At 45.2% G+C, this 20,970-nt stretch overlaps 1 protein-coding gene and 2 long non-coding RNA genes across 14 annotated transcripts in view; 2 read left to right on the top strand and 1 right to left on the bottom strand.

Moving 5' to 3' along the window:
• Positions 1 to 9,860, top strand: part of LOC101697930 (uncharacterized) — a 39,897-nt gene extending 30,037 nt beyond the window's left edge. For all 8 annotated transcript variants that reach the window (XR_015449622.1, XR_015449617.1, XR_015449616.1 and 5 more), the window contains one exon: positions 6,379 to 9,860. This is a non-coding gene — a long non-coding RNA (uncharacterized LOC101697930). The remainder of the gene's footprint in view (positions 1 to 6,378) is intronic.
• The window catches only part of Pdss1 (decaprenyl diphosphate synthase subunit 1), a 192,550-nt gene that overhangs the window by 73,752 nt on the left and 97,828 nt on the right, over positions 1 to 20,970 (bottom strand). For all 5 annotated transcript variants that reach the window (XR_015449612.1, XM_021240506.2, XM_087207151.1 and 2 more), the window contains exon 13: positions 17,622 to 17,725. Coding sequence is in view for 4 of the 5 variants with exons in the window: in XM_021240506.2 (XP_021096165.2) it covers positions 17,622 to 17,725 (104 nt within the window). In the remaining variant the exon portion in view is untranslated. The remainder of the gene's footprint in view (positions 1 to 17,621; positions 17,726 to 20,970) is intronic.
• Positions 17,724 to 20,833, top strand: LOC110344922 (uncharacterized). Its single transcript, XR_002387882.2, has 2 exons — positions 17,724 to 18,067; positions 18,763 to 20,833. It is a non-coding gene; the product is annotated as an uncharacterized LOC110344922 (long non-coding RNA).

Here is a 20,970-nt window from a genome sequence, read left to right as displayed (position 1 = left end):
CACAGAGGAAATTAAAGAAGAAATTAGACAAGTAATTGATAATGCCAGTACAACATACAGCAATCTATGGGACACAATGAAAGCAGTTCTATGAGGGAAAGACATAGCAGTTAATGCCCATATTAGTAAAACAGAGAGAAGTCAAATAAATACCCTAATGCAGAACCTCAAGCTCCTAGAAAAGAAGAGCATAACAAACCCAAAGCTCATACAAGAGAGGAAATTATAAAAATCAGAGCAGAAATCAATGCAGTGGAGACTAACAGAATGATAAAAAACATCAATGAATCAGTTGGTTTTTCGAAAGAATAAATAAAATCAATAAACCCTCAGCCAACCCAATCAAAAAAAGGAAAGAAAAGGCTCAAATCCATGCAATTAAGAATGAAAAACATGAAGTCACAGCAGACCTAGCAGAAATCCAGAGGATCATCAATACCTACTTTGAGAACCTGTACTCTAACAAAATGGAAAACACAGAAGAAATGGACAGATTCCTAGATACATACAAATTGCCAAAATTAAATGAAGAATATATAGAAAGTCTACACACCCCAATACAATGAGTGAAATTGAAAATGTAATAAAAAATTTACCAATAAAGAAAAGCCCAGGTCCTGATGGCTTCACTGCTGAATTCTACAAGACATTTAAAGAAGAACTATCACCATTACTCTTTAAACTCATCAAGGAAATTGAAAGGGAAGCAAGGCTTCCAAATTCATTCCTGGAACCAAGTGTTACTTTGATTCCAAAACCATGGAAAGACCCAAGCCAAAAAGAAAACTACAGGCCAATGTTCCTAATGAACATAGATGCAAAAATTCTCAACAAGATCCTGGCAAACATAATACAGAGGGTCATCAAGAAGATCATACACCCTGAGCAAGTCAGATTTATCCCAGGGATGCAAGGATTGTTCAAAATTCATAAATCAATAAATGTAATACACTATATCAACAGAGTGAAGGACAAAAACCATATGATCATCTCAGTAGATGCAGAAAAATCATTCAACAAAATCCAACACCCATTCATAAATAAACCCCTACAGAAAATTGGAATAGAAGGTCTTTATCTCAACCTGATTAAGGCTATCTATGAAAAACCAATAGCCAACATCATACTAAATGGTCAAAAACTGAAATCCTTCACGCTAAAATCAGGAACAAGACAAGGATGCCCATTATCACCACTCCTGTTCAATATAGTTCTGGAAACATTAGCCACATCAATTAGAAAAGAGAAAGAAATAAAAGGAATAAAGATAGGAAAGGAAGAAGTTAAACTGTCATTATTGCTGATGATATGATACTTTACATAGAAGACCCAAAAACCTCGGTCAAAAGACTTCTAGACTTAATTGACAGATTCAGTAGAGTAGCTGGATATAAGGTCAACAATCAAAAAACAATAGCCTTCTTATACACAAATAGCAGACTCACTGAGAGAGAAATTAGGGAAATCCTTTTACAATAGCATCCAAAAAAATGAAATATCTAGGAATCAATCTAACAAAGGAAGCAAAAGACCTCTACACTGAAAACTATAGCAACCTGAAAAAGGAGCTCAAGAAGGATATTAGAAAATGGAAAGACATCCCTTGTTCATGGGTACGAAGAATCAATATAGTGAAAATGGCCATACTTCCAATACTGCTATATAGATTTAATGCAATGCTGATTGAAATTCCAACAATATATTTCACAGAACTAGAGAAAACAATCCAAAAATTCATTTGGAACAAGAAGAAACCTAGAATAGCAAAAGCAATTCTAGGCAACAGAGACATGGCTGGAGGTATTACACTCCCCAACTTGAAACTATACTACAAAGGTACTGTGATAAAAACAGCATGGTTGGGCTGGGGATTTAGCTCAGTGGTTCTGGTGCCTGCCTCGCAAGCGCAAGGTCCCAAATTCGATCCCCAGTACCAAAAAAAAAAAAGCCAAAAAAACCAAAAACAAAAAACCCCAGCATGGTACTGGCAAAGAAACAGACCCAAGGATCAGTGGAATAGATTAGAAGATGCAGAAATAACTACAGACATACTCAGCCACCTTATCTTTGATAAAGGAGCCAACCATCCTCATTGGAGAAAAGATAGCCTATTTAACAAATGGTGTTGGAAAAACTGTATTTCAACCTGCCAAAGTTTAAAACTAGACCCATACCTATCACCATGCACTAAACTAAGATCAAAGTGGATTAAAGATCTAAATATTAAGACAGAAACACTAAATTTGCTGGAAGATAAGTTAGGTAGAACTCTTGAAGACATTGGCATAGGAAAAGACTTTATGAACAAAACCTCAGTAGCATGAGAACTAGCACAAAGAATCAACAACTGGGATCTTATTAAAAAGCTTTTGCACTGCAAGAGAAACCACCAGCAGAGCTAAGAGACCACCTACAATGTGGGACAAAATTTTCAGCAGCTGTACCTCAGACAAAGGACTACTATCTCGAATCTATAAAGAGCTGAAAAAAATCAGACCCCCCCAAATTCAAAGGACCAATTCAAAAATGAGCATCTGAAATGAACAGACATTTCTCAGGCAAAGAAGTAAAAGCAGCAAATAAACATATGAAAAAATGTTCAACATCACTGGTCATTCAAGAGATGCAGATGAAAACAAGGCTGAGATTCCACCTCACCCCAGAAAGAATGGCTGCTATCATGAAATCAACCAATAACAAATGTTGGCGGGGCTGTGGGGAAAGAGGAACCCTGCTCCACTGCTGGTGGGAGTGCAGACTGGTGCAACCACTGTGGAAATCAGTATGGAGATACCTCAAAGAACTAGGGCTAGAGCTCCCATTTGACCCAGCTATTCCCCTGCTGGGGATCTTCCCCAAAGAATTAAAAGAATCCTACCACAGTGATATATGTGCACCCATGTTTATAGTGGCACAGTTTGTAATAGCCAAAGCTTGGAAGCAGCCCAAGTGCCCAACAACTGGAGACTGGATAAAGAAGATGTGGGTTTTTTTTAAAAAATGGAGTACTACTCAGCCAAAAGAATGAAAAACTAGAGTCATTTATAGCTAAATGGATGCATATTGAGGCCATACTCTTAAGTGAAATAAATAGGATACACATGTGTAAATGCCAAATAGTTTCTCTAGTGTGAGAAACTGAAAGTGCAAATAAGGATTAAAATGATTAAAATGAATAATGGATAATTTGAAATATGAAGAAAAGGTTCAAAGGGGTAGGGTTGGCAGGAGGGGAAGGGGAGAGACCAGAGTTACAGGTTGGAATCTGGAAAGAATCCGTACATAGATTGTGTTTAAAACTCTAGGAAGAGATGTAGATAGAGACTAGGCTGGAGCTCATCAGTGGGTTGGGAAGGAAGAGTCACTGAGATCAAAGGAGAGAAGGGTGTGTTTCCAGAAGAAGCACATACAACTATGTACAGTACACAGTCCTTGATAGTGTGATAAATGACTGTTACTGCTTTAGGTACTTATCATAACATGCTGTGCTTTTCATCCTTTAGAGCATAATCCTACTTGTATAAAAGAGTTTACTGTAAAACAGTGTGCTGCTATGCCAGTGGTAGCCTCGTGTTTAACTGCGTATTCAGATAATATCAAGGGGCCATCACAGATGACTGACATATACCTTTTCAGTTTGCACTTAGAAGATGGCACTCTGTGTGGTACTTTGTGATACACACGGATGAAATTGCCTAATAACATATTTCTCAGATTATATTTCCATCATGTGTCACATGACTGTATTGAAATTTAAATTTTAAAAAATTGGGCCTATGTGGAGTCTAATAGTTAATTAGAATTTTTTCTCTAGATCACTATTTGTTCAATATTAGTTTTGAAAATCTTTCTAAAACAAATCACATCTTCTGATGTCTTGTTAATGCTTTAGATGTTTTTAAAAATTATATGGAAAAATGTTTAAGTACTTTTCAGTTTTGCTTTCATTGAGTTCTATTATATTTGAATATTATTATAGTTTTTTTCCCCTTGCATTGCTTTTCTTTGAATAATTTTAATTTTTGTATATGTGTGTGTTTAGTGAATGATAATAAAGTTATACATTAAAAAAAAAAAAAGCCAAACAAGCAGATGGCAAAGGAACTCATACCGCGTGTTACCCTTTAAATATCATCCAAAATCAATACCATGCACTATGACGTCAAGCATATTGGGAATAGTTTATTTCTGAAGCTGAATAGAGCATATGCACATGCTCATTATATTATCCTTCATATCTTTACCACCTAAAATCTCTCCTGAGTAATTGCTTTAAACAGCATCACCCAGACGGGAGGTGGCAGGCACGTGCAGGGCTGATGATTAAACCCCCAGCGCCGAGGGTGATGTGATTTTTCTGGTGCGAAGCCGGGCCCAGCCCGGCAGTTGTGCTGCCCCTTTCCCCTGCTGGAGTGGTGTAGTGCTGATCCTGCCCCTGTCACCGCCCAGCCAGGTCCCACGGTCAGGCCCGTTTGTACCAAAATGAGAGGCTGTTGATCCACTGGTTTTGGTTTTGAGGCAGAGGCTACTCAAAGCCCGGCTCCAAGGAGATGGAGGCGCCTCCTCTGTGTCAGGTCCCAGGCACAGGGCGAGAGGGGACACAGCAGCACCCCTCTCCCTGTCCAGTAGCAAGGTGACTACCGGACCTCCCAGGCAGCATCGCTGTTGCACCTGGCTGAGGAGAGGTGGGGCAGGGCTCTGTGCCTGGGCCTGAGAAACTCTGCAGAAGCCATTTGTCTCTAAAGAAAAGAATTAACTTTCCCAGCTCCATTTGGCTGTGTCAGTTAAATTTACAACATAACTCCTACTTAGATTACTGCAAAATGATGCAATCGTATACATAGGTTACCAGAACTTTCCCAAGCTAAACAGCTTATGTACACATGAGCACTGCGTATTTAGCCTGGAAAAAATTCAACATATGTGGTGGGAAAAGTCTTAGATCTTTTTTCTGAACCTTGCAGGGCTTTCCTGTAAAAACAAAATGAGCTTTTTTAAAAAACTACATTTTAAAATACCTAATTTAAGCAAGGAGTACATAAAAAATAATAGCTTATTACAGAGAAGCAAGCAACCCTTTCAGCTTCTCTTAAAACTGTTAGCATTGCCAGGGATTTAGCTCAGTGGTTTCACTGCCTGATGCGCAAGCACAAGGACCCGAGTTCGATCCCCGGTACCAAAAAAAAAAAAACCAAACAAAACTGTTAGCATTAAGCTGGTCATGGTGATGCATGCTTGTAATCACAGCCCTGGGGAGGCTGAGGCAGGAGGATGCTTGTGAGTCCAAGGCCACCCAGGGCTACACAGTGAGACCCTGTCTCAAAACCAAAACAAAAAACTGCTAGCATTAGTCTACATAAACAAACCCACTAACAGACTAGGTAAGTTATAGCTATTAACTCTACTCATTTAAATGAGTTCTCCTTGTACAAATTACCAACTTTAGGATATCTCAACGTTATGACCAAATATAAGCCTGAATCCCTTTAGGACTCATCACTTAAAGCTCATTTTTAAATTTGTTGACCTATACTTTGACAAACGTCTTCATTTCTATTTCTGTTCCTTTAGTATAGTTACTCTTGAATTTCTTAAAGGATCAGACACCCTTTGATCTTATTCCACACAGTACTATACATATATATATATATCAACAATCTGTGAGATTCATTTAATGGACTTGAGTGTGTCATCATTTACAGATTTTAAGAAACCCAGGATACTTGAATGTATACTATACAAATGTGTTTAGTATTTGAATTTAATTATAAACATCTCAAACATTTTACTTACATACCCAATTATATTTTTAACAGTTATGTCTAAGTTGCCCACAAAACATTGGACAAGCACAACTCAATATCTCAAGGCATTTCTTTGCTGAGGAAATAAAATCTCTCAAGAGTTGTTATAGTTCAGGTCCCATACTATGCCAAAATATAATCTTGATTGGCTAATTTAGGCAGAGTGCATGCTTGACGACACCTGTATCTTTCAAACGTTTGCTTAAGTCCTGTGAACTAAAAGGCATTTGGTTTGTTTTCTTAGTGAACAGTCTTGTTTTTAAATTAATGAGTACCGTGTAAATACTTTACAGACGCAAGTACATAGCATATAATACATCCACACAGTCACACAGAAAACACAGGCTTCGATTTGTCATTATATTGGCACGATTTGTTTTACTGTGCTAAGCAATATTTAATCCTAAATTTGCATGTCTAAAGATAGGATTTCTGGTTGTAGAAAGGAGAGATTTACATCTCCTGTCCGTTTAATCTGACTGAGTTTCCTAAAGTTTTTGTGCCGCAAGTTAAAGTAGGTTTAATCAACTTAAAGCGCCCTTCCACCGGGTTTAAGACATTTCCTGTGTGTTAGATTTTAGACACTTTCTGTCCTGGGTCTGTTGCCCAAGGCCTCTGTCGTGGACACGGAAACCGGGTTGGGAAAGTGCTTCCCACCGAGCGCAGCACAGAGGCGAGCTCCCTGCCGTCAGGTTTGTCCACTGTCCCAGCTGAGGAACCGAGATGCAGGAGGAGGAGGAGAAGCCAGCTGCAGGCCCCCTCGAAGCTCCGACAAGCACTGTGACGTACACCAATTTAGGGTGCACCAGAGATGGTCGGAGAGTGAAGGGAACAAAGCGTACTTTTTCTTACAGGCCGTGTGGCATCCCAGTAAAACCCCTCTTTCCCAGTCAGAGGTAAGCACAAGTTCTGTGCGGAGCTGCAAGGTGGCGCTGGCATTCTCCGTTCCTGAGCAAGTCTCAGCAGAGGGCTCCAGCACACCTGTGCCTCCAGCCTCCGAGCTTTTTAATCCGAACTTGTCAGACAGTTTAAGAACCTCGAGCTCCCCAAGTGGCTCACAGAGAGGCCCCGGAATGTCCCAGAAGAACCTCAAGAACCAGGGGAGGAAGGAGCACGCCGGCCTCTGCCTGCGGGAGCGCAGCCTCTGGCCGGCCGGGCACAGCAGAACGGGCACCGCCTGCCCACGGGAAGCCCCCGTCAGGTCTCCGAGGGCCGGCGTCTCTGGCCCTGCATTCCGTTCGCAGGGTTTCTGGATGCTTTGGAAACCTTATTGCTCAACCCAGATACCACAGATGGTTATCAGAAGAGAAAGATAAGAGAAACCAAGCCAGGCCAACTCAAGGGAGAACTGTGAGCAGGGGAAACGCCTGGGCTGTCTCTGCGCTCCGGGCCCTCTCCGGGCAGCCGGCACCCCGAGCTTTCCTCTCCCCAGGTTCGGTTCCCCTGGCCCGGGCAGCTGGACTCGCCGGGGAGCAGGCAGAGCCTGTCAGTCCCGAGGCGTTCTCCTCTTAGTAGCCGGGTGTTTGAAGGAGGGAGAGGTCCCGGTGCAGAGCGCCCCCTGGAGCCCAGGCCGAGCAGCAGCCCTTGCAGAGGGCCTTCCCAGCCGGCCCTCCGCGCTTGCCTTCCGGCCCACGCACCGAACCTCTCCTGCCGCTTGGCTCGCGTGCTCACCCCTCACTGGAACAGAGCGGGCCGCTTATTTTGGTGAGAAGGAAAATGCTTCCCTCAGAGCCGGCTCTGAGGAGGTGGAGGCCCCCGCTGACTGGCCCCTGCCCTGCACGGCTGTGTCAGGGTCTTCACGGCCAGGAACGGCCAGGGAGGAAGTAGAGGGGCGCGAGACCGGACGGGCAGACTTCGCCGCTCCCGCCGCCCGCCTGTGCCCGGAAAGCCTTGGCCCAGGGGCCTGCCGCTGCCCATCCCGCCCCTGCGCCCGGCCGGAGAGGGGCCGAAGAAAAGTGGCTGTCTCCGAAAGAAAAAGAATCGAGCGCTTGGAGCTCCTTGGGCCCCGGCAGTTATGCGTTTCCCTCGTATTCTCCGCAGCCCGAGTCCTTCGCAGCACAGCTCGCCTGGGAGTCGCTGCGGCTCATCGGAGTTGGCGGTGGCGGAGACTTGTGTTTGCTGTTTCCATTCGGAACGTGCATTGACTTTCCAATTTCAGTATGTTAACCAGCCTGACGATTTTAGGCTTTCATCTCAGAAAATGGAAATTTTCTAAAGGTGGTTTTTTATGGCCTAAAGGAAAAACTAAGGAGATCAAAAGTTAAGCCAGTATTTGTCACTAAGTCTGTCAGTGCTGGGGTCTCCTAAGTCGTTTGTCGGTCTGTCTCTTCCTTTCCTAATGAGCATTTCCCTATGACGCGTTGCGCGCTGGGCGGGGTAGCAGGAGATTCTTAGGTTCAGGTAAACTCAGATTCACAAGACTTTCTTTTCTGGTTGCAAGTTCTTGCACTTGCTAGCCAAGTGCTCTGTCACTGAGCTGCGCTCCAACTCCGTATGACTGTCATGGGCCACGGACATAGCTCACAAGACAGTGATGTCAGGCTCCCCCTTTGTAGTCCAGGCCTGCAGTCAGGCCAGCAGGGCAGCTGGGCACCAGGAAATGAGGCAGGGAGGTCCTGATGTAGAAGCTTCACGGTCCAAAGAAAACTGTGCCTGTAGTAAAAACCCCATGAACAGTTTCCAAAGCCCCACAAGAAATTACCCCTGCAGCCACCACACCCGAAACATTACACCAGGAATTTCCAGTTCTCCCAGCCCAGGGCTGCTGTCACTTACAGGCAGTAACGAGTGGTGATGCCATTCGCACACCACCTTATCAGGCTGCCAGGGGAAGTTAGGTACGGGTCAGAGCCTCAGCAGGAGAAGAAAGATCTGAAGCCTTTGTACACAGGAGCCCTTTCTACCTAGTTGGATGTTTTCCGTTAATCAAATATTTCTTGGGAATCTGCTCAATGCAAAGTGCTGTGGAGAAACACAAAAACCGGTCTGAAGTGTTTTGAAACTGGTGGGTAAGATGGACAGGTGACAGTGAGCTTCAGTAAAGGGACGTGATGGAACATACCCAGGGGGACGCTCCCAGAGTTGCCCTAAGAGCACCATATTGCTGATGCTGCCTCCTCCTGTGTAAAAATTGGTGATACAGTAACACACTCTATTTGAGCTCTTGGCCTTACTTTAACATAGATCATCATCTACTTTTTGTATCAGATTTAGGCATTTCCTTCATTATACCCAAGGTAGTCATGAAATTACAAAAAAGTATACATTTTAGTTTTAAACTTATAGTTGATGGACATATGTTCTTTGATGCTTCAGTTTATTACCATGGGACAAACTTTCCCTCGAGGAAGCAACAGGAACTAGAATCCATGGCCTTGATTCGAAGAGATTGCAAATCATTCACATCCTTTTATTTTTATAAATATTTTAGAAAACTATGATCCTCTTAATTCTGACAAGGAAAGCTCAAACCACTGGGGGATATATTTGTAGTCTTCACGACACTACATGTTCACACAATTAGTTTAGTCTAAAGCGGCACTTACAGAACTTCCCGTGGAATAATAGAAATCCTAAGTAGCAACGGTAGTCGAGGTTTTAATAAAACAAAATGTAGAAAGATTTTCAAACACATTTGAAATTTACCTTTTCGTTTTAGACGTCTGGAAAATTAGTGTACTGAGCAGCAAAGCCTCTGTTTACCTCCTTGAATTGCTTCAGTAGGTCCATCTTCTCCAGCAAGTTCTTCGGCGTCCTTTCCAGGAGCATTCCAGGGCCGAGAAAGCGGGCTACGCCTCACCTCCTCCTCCTCGGGCCAAAGATCTTAGAGTCGCTGCTCATCTCAATTTGGGAAAAATTAATTCAGGGACTATCACTGGACTCACCAGAGAATAATTCACGTAACAAAGTCGTAATGATTGTCCTCAGTTGGATGATGGTCAGTGACTGTCTGATCATATGTAATGAGTGTATATAAAAATGTTTATATGGAAATTGGGCTTTGTTCTTTGAAACAAGATAATGGAAAAATAAAGCATTTTTGGTTAAACACATGAATGAGTCTCATTGAGAAATTTTATGACAGTTTTTTGATCAACATGGATGTATAAGTATCTAGTACTTACTTAACATTCAGCACTTAAGGTATATAGTTTAGCTGTAGTCCCAGAGTTGTTTTTTTTTTCCTTATGGTCTCTTTTTTCTTTTGAGACAGGGTCTCACTTTGTAGTTTAGGCTGGCCCTGAACTCACTATGCAGCCCAGGCTGGCCTCGAACTCCGGCGATCCTCCTGGCTCAGCCTCCCGAGTGCTGGGATTACAGGTGTGTACCACCACGCCCAGCTTGGTTTTTTCCTTATGGAATTTTTAAACATCTACAGAAGTAGAATAGTTCAATGAACCTCCTTTACCTTTTAACTATCTTACATAAATCATAGTGCAAGAGCAATAGGTCACCCCTAATCTACACTGCCACACGTTCTCTGCATTACTGATTATTGTTTTAACTGAACTATAGTTTTCATATATATCCCTGGGTACTTTTAGAAAAATCCTGACATTGTTTTTATTTCCTGTACAAATATTACTGTAAGCATCTCCAAACATTCATGACTTAAACTCACACAGGCTTGAGTGTGAGTGTGCTCATGTGTTCTTGCAGTGTGTACCAGCTATTTGAGAAGCTGAGGCAAGAGGATCAGTTGTGCCTAGAGTTTTGTGGCCAGCCTGCTCAACCTATGAAATGTTATCTCCTCTTCCCACGGCCCCCCAAAAAGGACAACTCATCAGAACTGTGACAAATTAGCAATGACTGCCTCATGGATTGAATAGCATGGTCTGTTTTCCTTTTTCCTATTATTTTATAAATCATTACCATTATCATCTTATAGTTGTTTATTTTAACTGGGATCCAAATAAGGACTACATGTTAAAATTAAATGATGATATATGTTAAGTTTTTTTGGTACCTTTGGGTATATCACCTGTATGTGCCACTTAGCATCGTTTTTTTCTTTTCTTTCTTTTTGTACCAGGGATAAAACTCGGGATCTTGTGCTTGCGAGGCAGGTGCCAGAACCACTGAGCTAAACCCCCAGCAGCGTCACTTTTTTCTCTTGAAATTTTTTTCTGCTGCTGGGTATCAAACCAGAGCTTTCTGGATACGAGGCAAGGGCTGTACTACTGAGCTACACCCCAAGACCAGTTTCTTTTAATTGAGGAACCCAGTTTGTTTATCCTGTAGCATTTCCCACAGTGTGCATTTCGCTGCTGGCATCCTGTGGTATTGTTTAATATGATTTTTGGTCCTCTATTTCTGTAAATCTAGAGTCTTGATCATTCAGGGGTAATTTATTTGACAAAAATACTTGCCATCAGAAGTCAGGTGTTGTGTATTTCCATCAGGAGGCACATAGTATTTGTCTCTTTTTGTGCTATAATAGCCATTCCAATCACTACCTTGACCCATTGATTCGAAAAGATTATAAAATCATATGATCCTACCATTCATACATTGGCTAGAATCCCTTTATAAAGAAAAAAGAGCACAAAATCTAGAAAAATAGGAAGTACAAAATGAGATGCCACAAACACACGTGATTACAGTTGTTGCCAGTTAAAAGATACTGATTACTGGACTAGATGTAAACACAATAGGTACTTACATGTCATTTGTAAGTGGCACACCTAGAACATAACAAGCAAATTTGAAAGTGAATGCATAGAAGGATTTGTCAGGCAAATAACTGATAAAAGAATGTAGCTATATAAGATAAAAAGCCAGAACATTATATGGTGATGTATGATTCAATTCGCCTGGAAGACATGTACTTAAACCTTCTTAAAATTCACTAAACTATATCAGAGTATATAAGATACAATTTTCCAGAACAATGAAAAGATACTGATCTCCTAGAAGGGGATCTGACATCCTTTTTAGTAATTGATGGACCAAGCAGGATAGACATTAGGCTATAGAAGATGTGAGCCGCATATTTAACAAGCTGGTTCTAAAAAGTGTATATAGCAAGTTCTACACAAGCACACATGGACCATCCATAAAAACTGACCATGTATCCAGCTATAAAAAGTCTCAATAAGCTTCAAAGGCTCAATTACTGAATTTGACAATTCTGGTACCATAGGAGCTCTACTTTCTTTCTTTTTCTTTTTTTTTTTTTTTGGTACCGGGGATCGAACTCGGGTCCTTAGCTTTCGAGACAGGTGGTGGAACCACTGAGCTAAATCCCCAGCCCTAGCTCTACTTTCTATGATCAACTATGGAAAACACACAGCATAGGCTTAAATGTTCATTTCTCCCCTCAAGGGCTTTACTGTAAAATCTTATTTCCGATTCTATCATGTGGCAGTTTTAATCATGCCTCCTTATAAACTCTGCTTGCAGTGAAACATGGGTTTCTGTCCCGATGACATTATACCAGACATTTTCTAGTTTTGTAAGTCATGATATGGGGTTGGTTACTATCTAAACCCCTACAAAAACAGAGCTATGGAAATAAAATTGGAAGGCTTATCAGAAACCACTTATAAAGAGAAGACAGATTCAAGTAACAGGAGCCTAGCGCACATTGGTGTTATGGCTTGTGTTTAGATGTCCCCCCAAAACCTCATGCGAATGAGGTGGGGCTTTTTTTGGGGGGGGGTACTGGGGATTGAACTCGGGACCTTGCACTTGTGAGGCAGGCCTCAGAACCACTGAGCGAAATCCCCAGCCCAAGTGGGGCTTTTTTGGAGGTGGCTGGATCTCGAGTGTGTGATGCTGGAACTGATTCATGGTGCAGTGCTAGGCTCAAGGGCACTAGGATTAAGGGTGTGAGTCAAGCAGTCTGGAGAAGATAGATAAAAGGGCCAGGAAGACACTGTGAAGGCCTCTTGTTGCTTTTGCTGTCTTCCACCCCATGGACTTTTTCCCTCTGCCATGCCACCCTGCCGTGCAGCCAGCTGATTATGGCCTGAAACCTCTATAAACTGTGAGCTAAATAAACCTTTCCTCCTTTAACTGTGGGTGTTGGGTACTTTGTCTCAGCAATGAGAAAAGTAACTGAGACAGAATTAGGTGCTAGAGAAGTGGGGTCGTTGCAGTGGCTGTACCTGGCCATGTGGTTCAGGAGCCTTTGGAACTGGCTTGTGGGAAGAGTTGGAAAGGTTTGGAGATGCCGGCTGAAAAGTAGAGCCGGACCGCCTTAGGCTGTACTTGATGGGAGGGTCTGGTCAGAGTGCACAAGACTAGAAGGCTCATAGAAATCCTGCATTAAAGACCAGGCTCAGGAGGTTTCTGCTGGGAAGAAGGACTGCACTGGCTGCTGGACTCCAGAGGATGTGTCTTATGGCCTGGCAGAAAGTTTGTCTGCATTTTGCTTGTGTCCAGAAACTGCCTGAGACTGAGATTAAGGGCAATGGACTAATTAATCTTGTAGAAGAAATTTCAAGGCAGTCTAATGTTGGGCCAGTGGCATGGATGCTATTGGAGGCTTTTAGTCAGATCTATGTTGAGAAGCAAAAGCAAAGAGCCCAGCAGAATGATTTACAACATTTTGAGTTTGGCCAGAAAGGCAGATCCAGGAAAGCCTTGAACTGCAAAGATAGAGCAGAGCAGATCTTGATTGCTGAGAAGGAACAGGAGACTAGAAAGATGGCCTGAGGGCATCACAAGAAGGAGCAGGACTCCACCTTTTGAAGCCTAAAAATTGCAAAAGTGAAAGACTTTGTTTTGAGAACCCCAGAGAAGGCGTAGGAAAGTTGGTCCTTGGCGTTTGGTTCATAGGCACTGGACCCCTACAGCCAAGAGAGAAGGAAGCCTGGCTCCTGCTCCAACTGGTGGCAGACGTTGGCATCATCCTCGTGGCGCTGGTTTTAGGTGCATGCAGAATGCAAGAGGTGTGGGGTCAGGAAGGCTTCCAGATCTCAGAAGAACGCCTGGGAGGCCGGGCAGTGTGCCCCTGAGAGGGCCATGTGTGCAGCCGTGAGTGTGAAGCTGAGGTGCAGTGGAGACCCCAGAAGTGTGGAGAAGCCAGGAACGTGGATCGTCTGAGGAAAACTGCAAGGAGGAAGCAGAACCAGCCCGAGAGAGAAGCCATGGGAGCTTCCACCACTGGAAGTGCCACAGGGCGTGGAGCCACCCAAGCCCTTTGGAGTTCACAACTTGCCACAGATCGCTGGCGAGGCTGGAAGCGGAGCTGTGGGACTTAATGTTTGCCCTGCTGGATTCTGGACTTGCGTTTGTCCCATTCCTCTGTGTCCCCTTTGGAACTCTGGGAATGGAAATGTCTGTCCTGGGCCATTGAATGTTGGAAGCGTTTAACTTTGTTTTCATTTGTACAGCAGCTTGCAGCTAAGAGTTTGCCTTACATCTCAGAGCAGACTCGGGTCTTAGACTTTTCACCAATGCTGAAACTGTTAGGACTTTGGCAGCTCTTGGAGACAGACCAAACGCCTTTTGCATAAAGGGATGAGCATGAGTTTTGGGGGCCAACGGTGGAACATTATGGCTTGTGTCTAGATGTCCCCCAGAGCCTGTGAATGAGGGGGAGCTTGTTTGGAGGTGGCTGGATCTAGACAGTGCTATGCTGGAGTAGATGCCTGGTGCAGTGCTAGGCCTGAGGGCCCTAGGGTTGGGGATGTGAGCCGTGCCTCCCTAAGTAGTCTGCGGAAGAGAAAAGGGGCCAGGAGATGCTGTGAAGGCCCCTTGCTGCTTTTGCTGTCTTCCACCCCATGGACTGTTGCCCCTCTGCCCTGTGCCACCCTGCCTTGGAGCCAGGCAGTTATGGACTGAAACCCCTACACATTTTAAGCTAAATAAACCTTTTCCCCCTTTGGGTGTCACGTATTTTTCTCGGCAAAGAGAAAAATAAGACAATTGGCTATTAAAATTGGGGATTAAATTCATCTCTGAGGGAAAACATTCCAGGTTGAAGAATAGATACGTTTTTATTTATACGATATTTATAGCACTGTACTACGAGGAAATTCAAAAGCTAAGTAACTTTTGTCAAACCATATCCATCATCCATCTGTTATAGGAGCAAAATCAAAACAGTGTAGATCCAGGACACTGATCATCAAGTCCTGAATCTCAAAGAAACGAAATATATTCTGTCTGTCATTTTTCTTTCTCTTTCATCTTCTTGACTTTTCTGAAAATTCTGAAGATCAAGACATAGAGATGGAAAACATATCTAAGGTCAACAAGGCTTAAGAAGGTATAAGATTTTGAAAGTTATTTTTAGGAGGTCAGATACAGTGTTCATATTGAAAAAAATCTGGACAAGATGTCTAGAAATACGTCTTCGGACGCACCTTCAACTTTTATTAACGAGGCTTCCGGACATGACCAAATAAGCCCGACCCGGGCGGCTGGACTGGGAAGGGCGCTAATTCCAACCGCGCGTGGGCGCCCACCCGGGGGTCAGCGGCGGGCGTCGGGGCTCAGCGCGCCGCCCGCTTCCTCTGCAGCGCCCTCTCCAGGTCGGACATGAAGTCCTGCTCGGCGCCCCGGCTCGGGCTGCGCCGCCGGGGGGGCGCGGGCGGCCGCTCGCGGGGTGCAGGGGGCGCCGCGGGGCCGGGCAGGGGCGGCGGCGGGGGCGGCGGCGAGGGCGGCGGCGGCAGGAAGTCGGGGGGCGGCGGCGGCAGGAAGTCGGGGGGCGCGTCCGCGAAGTCGAAGTCGGGGGGAGGCGGCGGCGGCGGCGGGAGGTCGTCAGCCGGGGCCGGGGCCGGGGCCTGCGGGAGCTCGGAGGAGCGGCGCACGGGCGGCGGCGGGGGCGGGCCGGACCTGGCGGGGGGTGGGGCCCGCGCGCCCGTGCCGTGGTTGCCGTGGTTGCCGTGGTTACCATGGTTACCGGGGGCGGGCGTCCGGTCCTGGAAGAGGGCGACAGCGAGGTGAGGTGAGCCTGCCGGGGTCCGGGGGCGCCCGCCGCCTAAGGCAGCCTGGGGGGGGGGCGAAGGGCGGCCCCGGCCCCCCGGCCCCGGCTCGCGCAGGGGGCGCTCTCAGGGCCGGGCAGGCCCGGGCCGGGCGTCGGCGGCGCTGGAGGACTGGGCCGCCCGCCGCCCCTCCTCCGGAGGCCCGGGCCCGAGCGCCTCACCGGGGCCAGGAACCGCCCGGGCGCACGCGGCACGCGGCCGGCGCCCCTCGGCCCGGGGCTTTGGTTCGCCTCGGCGTCGGAGAGCGAAGGTCTTCCCGCCCGAGCCCTGGAAGGAGCCAGTTGCAGGCCTTGCTCCCCTAGGCCCTAACCGCGCAGGGCGAAGGCGCCCGCCAGGCGCACCCCCAAACCCCTGCCTCCTCCTCCGGTTATGATGACATCAAGTGAGAAATATGTGAGCTCCAAAAAGTCAAATAACGACGTGCGTGCTATTGGTAAAACCCAGAAGGCACATCTGGTATTGTCGTCATCTGTCAACTGAGGAACTGGTAATGATGATGATGGTGATGAGTATTTATACGAAGCACCTTCCCCAGAAATTTCAGGCAGCTGAATTGATGAATTACGTTTTTTTTTTTTTTTTTTGGTACCGGGGATCGAACTCGTGTTCTTGCGCTTGCGCAGCAGGCGGCGGAACCACCGAGCCAAATCCCGGCCCAGGCAGCTGAATTGAATGTCATTGGTTTCGTGATAATTACCACTCTTGACATTTCAGCAGGCTTCCATTTTATTTTTTCTGCTTAATAAACTCTTACTAGAGGTTAAGATGAAATTTAAAAGTTTTTTTTCCTAACACAGTGCTTTATGATTGAATTTCTTTAAATTGCTGAACAGGCTGCTTGGGAATTAGAGTTCACACATGGTAAAATGCTTTCTGTTTTGGCTTTCTTTTATTTGGCCTTTCTAAATGCTTCCTTTAAGTTGATGTTATAAAAATAATTAAAATAATAATAGCTGAAAGTGCGTTGTATGACACAATTGTTAGGCTTGAGGAGATAACAAGAACACGAGAGAAACACAACTTTGATAAGCCTACAGTAGTTCTCAAAAATTATAAAACATTCAACAAATATCAACATTTAATTGTTTCTGCCACTGATTGATGGAAAAAGGGGAGGAGTGAATGAGGGGAATGACTGAGCTCAGGCTGCCAGTAGCTAGGTGGTGTGCTGCTGTCAGTTTTTGAAGGCAGCTCAGCGTCACACAGGGCCAGTGCGCAGGGAAATTCATATAGTCACGGGATGTTATGAACAGGACAGGGTTAATGACTAAATTAGTGACTGGCTACGATTTTTAGACTGATTTAAATGAATCTTCATTAACGTGATGGAAAAAGTTAGGGAGAATGCAGTATCAGTTTGGATGTAATTTCACTGTGTTGTAATGGTGACAGGCCGGAAGCCAAGGCCTCCCACCCCTACGCAAGTGCTCTCCTGCTTGGCAGTGATTTAAAAACGCATTTTCTTCTCCATCACCCCAAGGACATATGTTGGATATCAATAGGAAAATACAAAATATGAAATGCACCTTATATAGTGTAACCCTTTCAGTAGCCTTCTCACCCAGTTTTGGGGCTCACCACTTCATACAGGTCTTCTTTTTTTTGTTTTGGTACCAGGGATTGAACTCAGGACCTTGCGCTTGCAAGGCAGGTAGCAGAACCACTGAGCCAAATCCCCGCCCGGCCCTGGTTTTCACTTTTGATTCTAGCCTGGATAATTTAACTATAAAAAATACAAAGAAATCTCCTAAGTGAAATTACAGTATGGTGGGTTCTCACTGGCTGGAAACAAGAGAAGGTGCCAGAACACTGCTTCTGGCTTAGAAGGTGGGCTTGGGGCGCTGATCTGCTGCAGTTTGGGTCGGTTCCCCTCTGGTCCTACCTTGCTGGCTTCGGCCTGTCTCTGGGCCTCCTGGAGAACAGCGCTTAGGTGAGGTGCAGCCTGGGGAAGCTGACCATTGTGCTGGGTGGTGCTGGTCCTCAGTCCTGAGAGGGAGAAAGAGAGGCATAGTGTGGACAGGCAGTTTCATGGCTCTGGAAAGTGAAGCTGAAATCACAAAGCAGCGTGACTCGCTGAAGCAAAAGGAAAGGTTCACAGGTGAGCAGTGGAGCACAGGGCCTCACGAGAGACCTGAGGCCCAGCTGGGGAGGTGCTCAGCCGCACCTCCAAAGCTCTGGTTCAATCCCCAGCACCAACAGTGAATGTTTTTTTAACAATCTAAGGTTCTATGGCAGAAGTTTCTGTGGGAGTCAGCAGAGAGGAGCTGGGCTGCAGCTCAGCAGTAAGTGCACAGCATGTTTGAGGCCGTGTTTGATCCGCAGCACCAAGTAAGTGAATGCGTAGGATCCCAGAGAGTGAGCATGCTTGATAAAGCCCACAGAGTAAAATTCATGAGTTGGGACCCAGAAGGAAAATATGCCCTGCTTGTAAAGACTTTTGCTTTGTAATTAGAGAATGAACCTTGAAAATCTATTTTTAAATAATCTTGTTGAAGATTTTTCTGAAATGTATTAATCCAACTTCATATCGGGATGAGAACAGAAAAGGCTTTTTAACATTATTCTTTAACAAACTTTAGACACAGAAACAATAGACAGAGGCAAAATGTGCAAATCCCTGATATATCCTGGAATTAGATTGTTTCCCCCAAAGACCTGGTAGATACTTGTTTTGTTTTCCTTGCATTTTAATTTACTCTTTCACCACAGAAGTATCACTCAGTGAAGGTTTACGGGTTTATGGCTTTCAAAAGTCAGGCAGAAGAAGCTGCATGTTGATTTTTCTGCCTCTTTAGAGAGCATCCTGGGGACAGAGACTTTAAGAGTTTTCCAACTTAAAAATGGAAATACTGGGCCGGGGATTTAGCTCAGTGGTTTCGTCGCCTGCTGCGCAAGCGCAAGGACCCAAGTTCGATCCCCAGTACCAAAAAAAAAAAATGGAAATATTGGGGCTTGAACCTAGGGCCTTTGCACTGAGCTACATCCCCAGCCCTTTTTACTTTTATTTTTAAATTTTGAAACAGGGTCTCACTGGGCTCAAACTTGTGATCCTCCTGCCATAGCTTCCCAGAGTGCTGGGATTGCATGCATGCACCATCATGCCTGGCTAAGTTTTCCAACAATTTGGGGAAACCACTGATCTACATAACCCAAAGAAGGCCACCAAAAACTTCAGGACATTGGAGAGAAGAAGGTAAGCTTTATGAGGAATAAGGAGTTAAGTAGTCTCCAAGTATTTCTCTACAAACTGTAAGGAGTGAAAGGAAAAATTTGTACAGGAGAGAAGCTGCACCACACCTTAACTGTGTGGCCTCTAGGCGCAGTTAGACATGGACGCCTTCGATTGTGGCGCCTGAGGACAGGAGAAAACTCATAGCGTTCCTGCCCAAAGCACTAATCTGAAATGCGATTTGAGGAAATATACATCTAAACCGAGGAACATCTTCAAAGTAAATGGCTCTTACTGTTTTAAAAAAGGCAAATGTCTTGCTATTCGGAGAAAAGCGGAGGCACTACTCCAAATGAAAGGACTTAGAGACTCGAGAGGACTCAGTGTAAGTACAATACCCAATCCCAGGCTGAAGCTGGGCCAGGAAAAATACGCTGCTGTCAGTCTATCATGGAAACCAGTGCCAAAACGAAACGTGGACTGTGGTTCAGAGAAAAGCATTCTATCAACATTACATACTAAGTTTCCCGAATTGAAACCTGTGGCTGCGGTTAGGGAGAAAGTAGCCTTGTTTAGGGTGTGCAAATTGAAGATTTAAGGGACAGAGGGGCAATACTATTTCTGCAACTCTTCTGTCAGCTTGAAATGACCCCAGAATAAAATGAAAAGAGATGAATATTCGTGTCCATTTCTGAATTTAAGAGTGCTGACTAGAAACATTTGCTAAAAGCATAAAGTACTAAAAAGCGCCTCCACGGCTTCCTCAATGGAAAAGAAAACATAAGCCACTTATCTGATAAATTACTGTCGGTGGATACGCTGGAGATAGAACAATGCCCCGTGCTTTGTTTCTCAGTTGGGAAACCCTGCAGAAACACCGATCCCAGGTGGTTTCTGACTCCAGCCGGCAACTTTCACTACTTCCACCGCTTCTCCCCTCGGCTGAGTGAGCGGGAAGAGAGCGAGGGCTGGAGGCAGGGAGAGGAGCAGGGGAACCGGCTGCTGCGGCTGGGGAGGAATCAGGCAGAAGGGACCGGGCGCAGGCTCCCCCATGGCCAGTGACTGTGCACCGTGCCCCTCACGGAGATGAGAGGGGTGGGGCAGGAGCTCCACGGTACACCGGTGCCATCAGTGCCCGGGAGGGAACAGCTCGGCGGGAACGCCGGCAGGGAACTCGCTGCTCACGTCCAGTGAAGGGCTCTTCAGATGCTGGGTCCAGCCTCACTGTAACCTCCACACTTTCAGACCGCTTGTACCCTTCGTGACACTGGAGCTGGACCGTCACCTTGACTGGCTTGGGAGCTGGCTGCCCACAGGAGTAGCAGAGCGGGCTTCTGGGTGTGTACTGGTGGGTCGTGGAGGTGTGGCATCCACCTCTGGCCCCTCATCTTTCCTCCCTGGCACTGCTCCCCTGTTCTGTCTCCTGGCCACCGTGAATTAAGCATCCTGGCTCTACCATGATGATTCTTGCCTTGGAGCTGACCATGGACTGAAGGCCCTGAAACTGTGAGCCCAATTAACCTCTCCTTTAAGTTGTTGGTGCTGGGTATTGTGTCCCAGCAAGAGGAATGTTGACTAATACACCCCTTGAAGCAGCAACAGACACATAAACTGGAAGACAATAATCAGAACCCTTGTGCTAGAACTGGTTCCAGTTCTTTCCACTGTTACTTCTCATAAACATAATGTGTTTGGATCACAGCTCAGCCACACAGAAGATGCTAGATGCTGGCTTCTCCCATCTTCAGGTTCCTCAGCTATGGAGTGAGGATTATAATACATACTCTGTATGCTGTCTTAAGAATCAGAAATAATACATTCAGTCCTCTGTATCCAAGGGTTCCACAACTACAGATTCAACCAACCACCAAACAAAAATATTTAAAAAACTTTGAAAAAAATTACATCTGTATTGAACATGTGAACACTTTTCCTTGTCATTATTCCTAAACAATACAGTACAATAGCTATATAAATAGCATTTACATCATATTAGGCTTTATAAATAATCTAGAGGTGACAGCGTGAGAGGATGTGTAGTTTATATTCAAATACTATGGCA

Source organism: Heterocephalus glaber, unplaced genomic scaffold (genome assembly GCF_053883595.1).
Source record: "Heterocephalus glaber isolate CG9 unplaced genomic scaffold, H.glaber_assembly_v1.0 deba00000768, whole genome shotgun sequence".
Lineage (NCBI taxonomy): Eukaryota > Metazoa > Chordata > Mammalia > Rodentia > Bathyergidae > Heterocephalus > Heterocephalus glaber.
This window is presented reverse-complemented; position numbering and strand designations above follow the sequence as displayed.